Genomic DNA, 13,330 nt, shown 5'->3' on the forward strand with positions numbered 1-13,330 from the left:
TGAGCGAAAGTGTCAAGTACTGAGTTTAAATTCTGGTCTTGTACATAAAACAAAGTTCATTTGAAAAAAAGGACACATTACTTCCTTAAAATATACCTCGTCTGTGCTTTACAAAGACATAGTACTTTATTTTATGAATTATTTTCTTTACTTGATTGCCTCTGATGGATATTTGAGTGACTTCAAATTTTCATAATTACAAGTAATATTGTTATACATTTCCTAATGCTTTTTGTCTGTTCCCTACTTGCATGGTTGCCTGAGTTCCTCTAATATAAACCCAGAAAGTAAGACTGTCTAAAAAAAGAATGAGCCTTTTGGTTTTTAAGTGCTGAAAAGCTTGTACCACTTTCTAGAACTCATTTTTTTTCTCTTGCTCATCTTCAAGTGCAGTTATTTTTCTTGAACTTTTAGAAGAAGTCATTGAGGACAATGCCCATCACATTATAACCTGAAAGCTCCTCTCTCCCTCTCTCCCTCCCATCCCTTCTTCTTTCCCTCCTTCCTTCCCTCTTCTCTTTATTCCCTATTTCATTATTTTCATGAAGCATTTAAATATATGATGACATTGTTAGATGTCTCCTGCTTCGTACTTTTCTTCCATAATTCTACCTGGGCAGTATTTTTGTGTTGTCTCTTTTTCTCTTGTGCTATTACATGTAGGGTATATTCTCAGAAACTTCTCTTCATTGCAGAGATGCCTTGTCCAAGAAAGCAACAATGACTAAAGTTGAGTGTTCTCTGGGTCTTGGCTACTCAAAACTGCTCAGAGGAGAAATTCAGTCCATTTCCAGTTCTATCCCTTTGACAAGACTGTGGGTTGGGGTGTGTTTCCTTCCATTACAAGACAGATGAAGAGATTATCTCTCTGTGATATTAACAATGCTGTTACTTATTCTGTAGTCATTCACTAAGGGTGGCAAAATGATGATCTTCTAATTCCATCTTTCATTTTCATTTGTCAAAAGGAAGATAATGGTTTAAAAAAACAGCAATGCTATTAACTTGTATACCAAGTCAGGAAAGGTCAAAGAAAGCAAGGGACATGAAATGCAAAAGCAAAACCTAAATGAAAATCCAGCCAGCTGAAGGATGCATAGCAGAAGAGCTTTGTACTAAGCAGATAAAAATCACAACTATTCTCCAGATTCCTGCCAGAAGTGTTGGGCTTTTCTTTATCTAAAATACATTTCAGTCACTTCCTTGAAATAGTTCAGTGACTTGTAATTGGAATAAAAAGTGACTTTTCAGCTTCCTCTGTCCTTAACTTCCTGCCTTAATCCTGTCACTCATGACCTAGCTTACAAAGGACCAGCTTCCAGTCAGCCCTGAAATGCTCCAAGGTCATTCCTCACCTTTGTCTTTCCTGATGCAGCTCCCTTTATCTGGGTAGGCATGGTTGCCTCTCTTCTCTCAGCTCAAATGCCTTTATTCTCATCATACTTATTCTATCACACTGTTATTGTTTATCTCTTATTGTGCTTAACTGACAGAATTTATCAAAGGTATGTATGGGTAGGAAAAAAATGAGTGTCAGGCACTCATTGGGACTCCCAGAACACATCCATTGTGGATAAGGAGGGGATACTCTGTACACTAACTCCATAGGTGGCGCCAATAGAACTCTGCCCCAAGCAGGGCAGGATGAACAAAGGGAAAAATGAGGTACAGTCAGCTAAAAGCAAATACAAGAGCTATGTTCTGCACCCCTGTCTGCCAGGATGAATGCCTTCCTGAGAAAAATGCTTCCCCAAACTTAAGCCACCTCCTGCAGATAACAGGGATAAGGATCTGTTTTATGGCAGGATTCTTACCTGAAAACTCAAAAAGTAATACCAAGTATACTTGGAAGCCAGACTCCCTGTCTTAGCCTATAAATATCCCAACAGCCCAAGGAGCTGTGTGTGTGTGTGTGTGTGCGTGTGTGTGTGTGTGTGTGTGTGTGTGTGTGTGTGTGTGTGTGTCTATCCCAAGAGTCCCCACACTCTGCTAGAGTGTGGCCCTGCCCTTCTGCATGTCTGGTTGTCTGCTTTTTGTCTGTCTGCTTGCCTGCTTGTTTAAAGTCAAGGACCCTAAGTAAAAAGCTTCTACCTTTAAAGAAAAACTTTACTAATCCTCACCTGTATCTGGCAACATGCCCACCTCATAACTGAACAAGAGGAGAGATTGTTACTGCTCCACTTGAATAGTGGGGGCTAACTAAAACAATAACTATGGCTCGTGTAACAGCAAATACAAACCCCAGGCCTGAAACCATTCCTGCTCTCTTCCATGATCTGTCTGGCCCACACAAGGTCTCCAAACCTGGTATTTGACATCTGCTAAGCATGAGACCAGAGGCTTGAGCCTGTGTGCCTGCAGGGAGCTCTCCACCAGAGGAGTTCCACACAAGCACAAATTGAATTACTATCTAGATGTCCTTTACAACATGTGGAGATAGGTGGTTCAAATCTAAAGCCTTTCAGCTCTGACATGGTGATGCTAGGAGTTTAGGCAGAGAGCATGTGAGATGAGAGACCTATGGTTTGGGAAATCTAAGCTCATCCCATTCACAGACACAGGGAAGTAAGAGAAGAGGCGGAAAATCCAGCATACTCCTTGTAAACAGGGCTCATCTCCCAAGGCCCCTGCTCATAGATACTACCATTGGTGCAATTATTAGTGTTCCTCTGAAGACACCATCTTGGGATTGCTTCCCCGAGGCCTCCCCGAAGCTGATAAATAGGCCTGGCACAGTTCTGTGGCTCAGCCCCTTTCTTTCTGAAAGGAAGCTCAGGCATCAGCTTTCAAGTCCCTGAACTTTTTTTGGAAGCCTGTAACCTGATTTGTGTCTGCTCTTTCACAGGGGCCAAAGACCTGGGCACCAATCCCCTGTTTTCCATCTTTTCCCTGTCTGCTGAGTCCCACACAGCCTGATGTGGGCCTGCTCTGTGGAGCTGTGAACCTGCATCGGATGGAGGAGGAAGGTGGGTGCAGCAGCGGCAGCCAGGGAGTCTGAGAGCAGCACCAAGACGTCGGTAAGGTCTGCATGTCCCAGGCAATGCTCTTTATCTCCCTTTCCTTACACTCCTCTGGTTTCCGTCTTTAATTTCTCTTCTAGGCCTACACACTTTGAAAACCCTTATAGCTGATGTCGTGTTTAAAAGTAATAGGATAAGACAGGCGTGTTGGCTTATGCCTGTAATCCTAGCTACTTACAGGCAGAGATCTGAGGATCGAGGTTCAAAGCCAGCCCAGGCACTAAAGTCCGTGAGACTCTTATTTCCAATTAACCACCAGAAAACCAGAAGTGGTGCTGAAGCTCAAGGAGTAGGGTAGTAACCTTGAGCTGAAGAGCTCAGAGACAGCGCTCAGGCCCAGTTCAAGTCCCAGGACTAACCAAAAAAAAAATTGATGATCCTTCCCAATCATTTTTTTTTGTCAGTCTTGGGGCTTGAACTCTGGGCCTGGGTGCTGTCCCTGAGCTCTTCAGCTCAAGATTAGTGCTCTACTACTTTGAGCCACAATGCCACATCCAGTTTTCTGGTGATTGATTGAAGATAAGAATCTCATGGACTTTGATCCCTGGGTTGGCTTTGAACTGTGATCCTCAGATCTCAGTCTCCTGAATAGTTAGTTTTACAGATGTGAACAACAGAGCCTGGCTCCTTCCAATCATTTTAACACTCATTTTTCTTTCTTTCTTTTTAATTGTATTTTATTCCCGGGGTAACATATGGAGGGTTTATAGTTACATTCATCAGGTAGTAGGGGTATTACTTATCAAATCTTGATACCCCTTCTCATGTTTTTGTCCCCCTTTCCTTCCCCCACCCTCCCAATCATCTTGTTTTCCTGCCTTCCCTTCCGTATTTCAAATAAACAAATATATAATATATACAATATACCAGGTAACAAAGTCAGATACAGTAACCACATGAGATTAACCATAAGAAAAGAAATAATGTCATATAGTACATTAAGAATAACAATCACAAAGATAAACCTCTTGTTCCCATATCCTAGAGTTCATTTTGTTTAGTGCATAGCTTTTGAGCTATTGTGATCCTCTGCTAGGAGAATCCTGGATTTAGCACCCATTTTTCAGTGTATTCTTACAGGCCCTGTTGCTTGTGATTCTTCAGTCTCTAAGAAAGACAAATACCACATGTTCTTTCTCCTTTGTAGGATTACCTTTACAAACAAAAACAATCACTGATAGCAGTGTGAAATGGGTGCTGCCTGGAGTGGGAACTAGCAGCAGAGGTGGGTGAAAGGAGTTCATGAGAGAGGGGAATAAGGTAGAAGCACTTCATAAATATTTATGAAAACAGAATACTGAAACCTGGTAGTATTAAAATGTTAATAAATTCTTTAATTAAAAACTAAAAAATTGGGAGAGTGGGAATGAGAAAGAATAATGGATTCAATTTGATCAAGAAAATATCATAAAGAATCCCCTGTGTACAATTAATAAATACTAATAAAAAAATTGACAAGAGAAAGCACCACAGGGCAGTGTGAGGCCTCCAGGGAGACTGTGTCGCCCCACAAAGTTGCATAATCCGGCAGCATGAGAGGAGGTTCAAATCCCAGTTTGATTCTTTTTTTTTTTCGATGTATGGATATTATTTGTGCTAAAGAGTTTCACTGTGCTATTTCCACACATATGTACAATGTGCCCTGATCAAATTTACTTCTACAAAGCCCAGTTTTCTTACTCATACTATCCCCATATCTTCTCCATTCTCTGTTGACCCCACAGCTGAGGGGTTTGCATCTCCCAGGCTTTCCGACCATGCAGATGTGACAGACTCTCAGCATAGAATCGGAAGTCCCAGGTGCTTTGATTTTGAGAAGACAGATGTTAATTATACTTCAAGGAAGAGGGCTTCCACATCTTATTTTATTGGTTTTATTACTTATTTTTAAAGTGTTTTGCTCAATGCTAATGCCCAGCACTTGAGCCATAGCTTTATTTCTAGCTTATTGGATGGTTAGTTGGAAATAGAATCTCATGGCTTTGTCCTCCCAGGCTGACTTCAAACCTGGGTCCTCAGATCTCAGGAACCTGAGTAGCTAGGATTACAGGTATAAGCCAAGAGAACTTGTCAATATTTTTAAGAGCATTGTAGGTGACTCTGGTGCATGCCAAAGTATGTAGGGTACATGCTTTGCCTTTGGGGAAGAAAGCAGAAGTGCACCTTTTGCTTGCTCTCTGCTGCCCTCCTGTTTCCTTCTCTCCTCTAATCAGGGAACAGTCAATCATGAGCATTGTCCCAGACAATGCTGAACTTTGGGCATCAGACTGGGTGGGTAGGGGCTTGGCAGGCAGAAGAGCGGAGCTCCATTGTTTACTAGTTGAACAAAATTGTGATGGGGAGTTCATTAACTTTGGAAGCCTCAAGTCTTCATTGATGGAACAGGATAACACACCAAATCATGCTGATGTGTGTACTGAGAGTTACATTTCTGCAAAGGCTGGGGTGGCAGTGCTGGCATTGTGGCAACATTTGAGTGCCAGCTATGATGAGTCTTTCCAAGAGCACTGTGCAAGAAAACCCATTTGGTGGACAGAAACAGTGGATGCTTAGGATGCAGAGAATGGATTTTGAGCACTCTAGAAAAGCACAAAGCTTTGCTGGGGTAGCCGTGCAGCTCTGCCCACTGACCTGCCAGTCCTGAAGGAGATGGTGTTCTGCTGCCAAGATCAAGGTTCTCTTGGTCCAGCTCTTCTCACACAACATGAAGCATCTTCATGTTCTCTTTCTCACAGGCACACAAGGACAGACTGTATGCTATTTTAGTGTGTGTGTGTGTGTGTGTGTGTGTGTGTGTGTGTGTGTGTGTGTAAGTCCTGGGGCTTGAACTCAGAGAGTGGGTATTGCCTTTAGTGTTTTCACTCAAAGCTAGTGTTCTACCATTTCAGCCAGAGCTCCACCACTAGCTTTTTTTTTTTTTGGTGATTAATTGGAGATAAGTCTCTCATGAACTTCCCTGCTCAGGCAGGCTTTGAACCATAATCCTTAGATCTCAACCTCTTGAGTAGCTAGGATTAAAGGTGTATGCTAGTGGCACCCAGCTGTAGTTTGCAATTTTTAATGTAAGAATTACTATGAACTGTTCTGTGTACAAATGATATGTACAAAGACTATAATCATTGACAGTTTCAGAATATTCTATTAGATCAATGGTTATGTAACTTTCAAACAACCATGCTGTGGTATAAATAACTATAAAACCTACTTATTTATAGGATCTAACTCATTCACTCTTTTAGCCATCACCACAACCTAATTTTAAAATATTTTAATCACTCCCAAAAGAAACCCTTTTCCCATTAGTGGTCATTCTTCACTTCATACCATATATACAGAAAGACCAGCCACAGTATGCTTTCTATGAATGTGTTTAGTTTGCAATCTCTTAAATCAGAACTCTAAAGTCAAAGGTTTATCTTACTTCTTAATTTTATTATTAAGACTCTGATCATCAAATGATATACTTTTTTATTGTGTGTGTGTGGGGTGTGTGTGTGTGTGTGAGAGAGAGAGAGAGAGAGAGAGAGAGAGAGAGAGAGAGAGAGAGAAAGAGAGAGAGAATGAAAATATATTCTGATATTTGAACTTAAACCTAAGGCCTCTTGTTCTTGTTTTGCTATTTCCTGCTCAAGCCTCGTACTCTACCACTTGACCTCTCCACTTTCAGCTTTTTGTTCAATTGGCGATAAGAATCTTTTGGATTTTTCTGCCTGGGCTGACTTTGAACTGCAGAACCTCGGACCTCAGCCTCCTGAATAGTTAGGATTTTAAGCATAAAACATTGGGACCTGCTCCCTGAGACATGGCCTTGCTGTGTGGCCCAGTCTGGCTTTGAACTCCTGCTCCTCCTACCTCAGCCTTCAAAGAGCTGGGATTACATGTGTAAACCACCATACCATTTGTTCATAATCTCAAGATAAATTTCTTGTCCTAGAAAGCACTCAATCATAAGTAAGCCCGCTCCTTCCCGTTTTTGGTTGTTTTCATGGGATGATATTAAGATGATATTTTTGTACTTTTTGTTTCTATGGAAAAAGGATGAGTAGTAGTTAATGTTGCAGAAAGTATTTGTGAAGGATGACAGTGTGCTGTTGTGTGTGTATGTGTTGATTTTTAAAGCATATTTCTAGGATTTTTCAGGAAGTAAAATATTAATATAGGGGGAGAGATAAATATATGTATAGACTTTATATGTCGGGAGCAAGAGTGGAATCAAACTGTACTTTGATTTGCATCAGATAATTGCTTGATTGTCTCATTGTTTTTAGGCCTTCTCCTGTTCAATTGATCTGAGATTTACCATATGAATGTAACCCCCAGCAGTTCCCTGATTAACCATCTGGATGTAACACCTGGCAGTGCCCTGGTCTCAAGAAGGGATATAAACTTTGAGTTAAGAATAAACGAAGTGCTGCAGTTTTTGCCTGGGCTGCAGACCTCCCGGACCCGATGTGTTTGTCTCTCTTCTAATTTTTCCAGTCCCTGCCCCCTATTTCAGGAACCCCAATTTGCTGCCGGTAGGCCCCAGCATTTATAGACCTTCTATTTACTATTTATTATAGTATATAACATATATGCTATAATATATAACATATATAGCATGTACTATATACAATACATAGAGTGTATATTATATATGCCTTATAGATACCATAGATACTGTTGTATAGTATTCTATAATATGGTATACTATAGTATATTAACTATATAATCTATATGAATAGTATATATGTTCTATATAATATACATATGTTCTATATATAATATATATGTTCTATATACTATACATATGTATGCTCTATACACTATACTCTCTACATACCCTATATTCTCTCTCTATATACACTCTATGAAGTGTATATATATATATATATATGTTGTAGAGTAGTTAGTATATACTTTATACTATATACTATATAATTATACGTATTAGTTATATTATACAATAATATCACACAAACATATATGTTTATAAAGTAGGAAGTATATATTGAATGTTCACTGCCTGCCAACTCTTGGTATTGAACACTTTAATCACAATATTCTTACTGTCACAACCCTTTTGTAGATGAAGAAACCAAGTCTCAAAAAAGTCAAGAAATGAGTCCAGATTCACTACTAGCAATGTCAATTTGCTGGGACTTGTTTTCCAATGTTTTGGCAGCACAGTCAATCACTACACTGTAGGGTGTCCTGGGAGCAATGTTAGTTTTGTATCTATTCATTTTCGTGTTTGTTTGTGATTCAGAGTCTTGCTCTGCAGCCCGAGCTGGTTTAGAATTTTCCTTAACCTCCCAAGTGCTGGAGTTCTGTGCTGTTCTGTTCATTCAGCGAGTAGCTGGCTTCTAAAGCCCTGCTTCTCTTTTATTTCCAATGACACTTCAGTTGATTGTCTTAAGTGTCCCAGACAGTTCATAATATCAACAAATAATGATAATAGGTTCCTTTTCAATATCTTTTCTTCTTTCCCCTTTGCCTGATTGTACAATCTCCACTTATTTAATGCATATATCTATTTTAAATATCATTTAAAAATCAATTCTATTCCATAACATGGCACACACAGTGCATTAATATTTTAACACATCAAGAGAATTATAAGATGATATGATTTTTTAAAAAATACATTATTGCTAGAACATTGCTTATGATCAACGTTGGTGGAATATGATTAGATAAGTTGCTTAAAGAGTTTTCACATTGTGCTTTGTAGCTTTACTTTTAAAACTTACAGAATTTAGTGTAGGATGGTTTAACCTATTTCCAAGTTTATTTTTTTTTTTTGCTTTCCATCAACCTTAGTGCTAACGTTGCAGGAGAATCGGGGAATGGATGGAGGCAACTGGAGTGGGGACGCTGGGTTCCTCCTGCTGGGGATCTCAGAGATGCCAGAGCAACAGCCCATCTTCTTTTGGATGTTCTTGTGCATGTACCTGGTCGCGGTGGTGGGCAACGTGCTCATCATTCTGGCCATCGCTTCCCATTCTCGCCTGCATACCCCCATGTACTTCTTCCTGGCCAACCTCTCCTTCACCGACCTCTTCTTTGTCACCAACACCATCCCCAAGATGCTGGTGAACCTTCAATCGCAGAACAAAGCCATCTCCTACGCGGGGTGTCTGACACAGCTCTACTTCCTGGTGTCCTTGGTGGCTCTGGACAACCTCATCCTGGCTGCGATGGCCTACGACCGCTACATGGCCATCTGCCATCCCCTCCACTACACCACCACCATGAGCCCTAAGCTCTGTGTCTCTCTCCTCGCCCTGTGCTGGGTCCTGTCTGTCCTCTACGGCCTCATCCATACCCTTCTCATGACCAGGGTGGTTTTCTGTGGACCGAGGAAAATCCACTACATCTTCTGTGAGATGTACATCCTGCTGAGGCTCGCGTGTTCCAACACCCAGGTCAACCAGATGACGCTCGTTGGCACTGGCTGCTTCTATTTCCTCACTCCCTTAGGGTTCATGATCTTGTCCTATGTCTGCATCCTCAGAGCCATCCTCAGAATCCCCTCAGACACTGGGAAGTGCAAAGCCTTCTCCACCTGTGCCTCCCATTGGGCTGTGGTCTCTCTCTTCTATGGGACACTGTCTATGGTATATCTGCAGCCTCTCCACACCTACTCCACGAAGGACTCCATAGCCACGGTGATATATGCTGTTGTGACCCCCATGATGAACCCTTTCATCTACAGCCTGAGGAACAAGGATATGCAAGGGGCGCTGGGAAGGCTTCTCCTAGGGAAAGCCTTTAAGAGGCTTCCATGAAGACAGTGCTGGGCATCGAAGAGGAAACAGAGATTATTCTCCACTCTTCATAAGACCCATAATGAGACATATTAGAACATAGATATACAGCTGAGAATAAGTTACTGATTTGCAGCAAAACCACTGCCGACAAGTAACTCATTGTCTCCATCTCCCACCCTCCTCCTCCCCACCCAGTAACCTTGGTAATGAGTAAGGTCATGCTAACACCATCAGTAAGCAGCTGGAAAGGTTACATGGGAAGGTGTAAGGCTTGACCCACAGTAATTGTGACAGTTTTAATCCAAGATGGCTAGTCAGAAGTGGTAAGGGCAACAATAGCCTTTTAATATTTTTAATTAAGTAAGTCCTATGAAGTTTATTTAAAAGTTTTGAAATTCAAATAAGCCAAAAACATCATTTGTATTTCTTTTGTTCAAAGACAATTATCATTTCCATTGTCTTTAAATTTTAGTCTGCAGTCTAGAATTCTTCCTAGAGAGAATTCAAATTGTTTGTAATTTGCTTTTTATTTAATAAGAATAACATTTTCTTATGACAGTAAACATTTAGATACTTCATCATTTAATGCCTGCACAGTATTTCAATGTCCTACTTAATGTATCTATATATACATATCTATCATAATTCTTTGAGCACAGTTCCTAATTTACCATATTTAGTTGCTTTCCATTTTTCCCATTGTTTGAATAAATGACAATAAACATCTCTGTGGTACATCACTGTTCACTTATGTATTATTTTCTTAAGAGAAACTGGTGAAGTATCTTTTTGTGAGTCTTTGATACTATTTTCTCAATTGGCCTCTGCAAAGTTTGAAACAATTCATAGTTTCTCCACAGGGAGCGGGAGGGAACCTTTGGGCTTCTTCTCTGTGATTACTTACTTGCCTTGGATTCTGGCACATGAAAAGCAGAGGAAGTTCCAGAAACATGGAGTATAGAGGAAGCTTCAGGAATGTTGAGTCCTGTCCAGAAAGTTCAATAATTTTATGATTCTTTGGAAGTACTGTGCTCAAACCTTGGGCTGAGGAAGGGGTAGGTATATCCAAAAAATGAGCAGCAAAGAAGCAATTTAAAGCATGACTTGCAACCAGCTACTTGGATACCCTTGAGAATCAAACTCCTTGTCAATCATCCCATCTCCAGGCATTGGTGGGAGCTCTGGGGGACGAGGGGGACTTTGACCACAGCTGGGGTTACTGCAGTAGAAATGAGGCTGCTTGCCTGGAATATGATGGCATCTTTCAAGACCTTAGTCTGGCCTTCTGGCCACAAGGACCCACTTCCTTTATGACCATCCAAAAGACAGGAACTCCAGAGTATCGATCCCTGCTCTGAACAAAGAAGATGAAAAAAGTGGTGGTTTGTGCCTCTGAATTCTTTTTTTTTCCTTTTCACTCCAATAAATGAATTTTTGTGTATTTTTATTGTTATTATAAAGGTGATGTATGGAGGGCTTATATTTATATAACTCAGTTAAAGAGTACATTTTTTGGACAATGTCACCCTTTCCCTCAGTTTTGCCCCCCAGTTTTTCCCTCCAGTCCCAATCCAAATGTTGTATAGTTCATTTTCAGAATGATGTCTAGAGAGTACCACTGCTGCATTTATTCACCTTTTTTTGCCAGTCCTGGGCCTTGAACTTAGGGCCTGCGCACTGTCCTTGGGTTTTCTTAGAGCTCTACCACTTGAGCAACAGCACCACTTCTGGCTTTTTTCTATGTATATGGTAGTGAGGAATCGAACCCCAGTCTTTGTGCATGCTAGGCAAGCACTCTACCACTAAGCCAAATTCCTAGCCCTTTATTCACCTTTTACCCCTCCAATTCTGTGCGGCCTCCCCCCAGCCTCCCAAAGACAGATAAATGAACAAACAAGACAAATAGAAAAAAAAGAAAGCAGTGAAGTAAAAACAAGCTCTTGAAACTTTTTAAGCAGTCCACTGTGTTCATAGTGCTTAGTCTGGCCTTCTGAACTCAGGCAGATTGTGATCAGCTGTTGCAGTTACTGGGGCATTTATGCGATTTCCCCATAAGCCAGTTACAATTTCTCAAAGCATCTCATGTCCTGGGGAGATAAATCCCAAACAGAACACCCCCAGTACTCTTCTGGTCCCAGTTTGCACTAATATATAAAATGGAATCCCAATCTGAAATTGACATGAGAAATCAAGAGGGTCTTCTGGATTTTCCATGATAAACTACAGTTTTCATTTCTAACCACAGTGCACACTTGTCTTTCATTTTGCATCTGAAACGCTGAGCTTCAGAACTGCACTTCTGCTTTTGCCACCTAACATCCATCTGGAATGGTAATTATTTTCCCATATCCCAGCAAACACTACATGTGGCTATTTTAACACATTTCTGTTGATCCTGTACTTACAAATTGTATCCGATGCTTGTGTTCATTGCTCTGACATAGTAATATTAAACATATCGTGTATTGGTTAGAAATTTTTACTTTTTTGTTAATCATTCCTGTGCCTGTTTTGTGATTTTATACTCTTCCACTTTCAGTATCGTGCTGTGTATTCCTTCAAGACTAGATTCATGGCACAGAGCTCAGATTCAAGCTGATCTGATTATTGTTCTGGACTCTCCTTTGCGTTGTGATTGTCAGTACCACCAGCTTGCTCTTAACTGGTCTTCTTTCTCCTGACATAATGTCATATCAAGTCCTCGGTAGGACTGGGGCTAGAAGGTGGAGCTCGACAAGGAGTTCCAGACAGACTTGCCCTGAGAACATTTTGTCCACTTTGTTTCCAAAATGTGACCTGGGTCTCTATCATTGGCTCCTATATGTCACCATGAACTCCATCTGATAACAGACCAACCATCAGAACAGGTTTGTTCCCATATGGGGCACAATCAAAGCCTAATCATGGGGTAGTTGGTCAGTGGCACTTGCAGAGGAAGATCTCGATCAGAAGGACTTCGGAAGTGTCATGGACAATTGTACACAACTCAGAGCCGAGCGACCATAGGAACAAAACTTCCCACGACAGGGAATCTTTTAATGAGGTAAACCAAATGGCTGTTGCCAGTGGGACTCTGTGTCCCACACATGTAGAAACTAAGACTTTATCTATCCACCCAAAGTTAGCATAGATAAACGCAAGGGAGCCACTTCCTTAGCAGTATTGCTTGGAGAAATCATATTTCATGGTCTCCATATTTGTTTTTCTTTATAACATTTCCCACAGCAGTGACACAATATGTGTGATGCAGATGCATTTTGTGTACTTTATAGCATGAGAGTTGCATTAATGAAGAGACTTCTGTCTATTTTGTTTATCACTTCTCTAAAAGAGCGGCTGCATTACAGAGGATCGATTCAGTTGACCTTGATTCCATGCAACATCTGTCAAATGAAGAAATGACGTTGGCTTTCCTTGTTGGACAAACCCATCACATTGATCTTAAGACATGATGGAATAAGGGAAATGGTAATAGATTATTTTATCCTGGTTTTGGCCTCAGTGGAAAAAAATTCTGTCCAGAAACAGAATCATGAAAAGGAAGAATCCTGTTACCTT

The 13,330-nt window shown here is 40.8% G+C and overlaps 1 protein-coding gene across 1 annotated transcript; it reads left to right on the forward strand.

Annotated features, from left to right (window-relative positions):
- The first annotated feature begins 8,848 nt into the window (after positions 1-8,848).
- On the forward strand, positions 8,849-9,790 carry LOC150050811 (olfactory receptor 1D2-like). The gene has a single exon (XM_090351474.1). It carries the CDS (start codon positions 8,849-8,851, stop codon positions 9,788-9,790), a length of 942 nt encoding a protein of 313 aa, XP_090207600.1.
- Positions 9,791-13,330: the final 3,540 nt, after the last annotated feature.

Source organism: Megascapheus bottae, chromosome 17, assembly GCF_031878675.1.
Source record: "Megascapheus bottae isolate mThoBot1 chromosome 17, mThoBot2.hap1, whole genome shotgun sequence".
Lineage (NCBI taxonomy): Eukaryota > Metazoa > Chordata > Mammalia > Rodentia > Geomyidae > Megascapheus > Megascapheus bottae.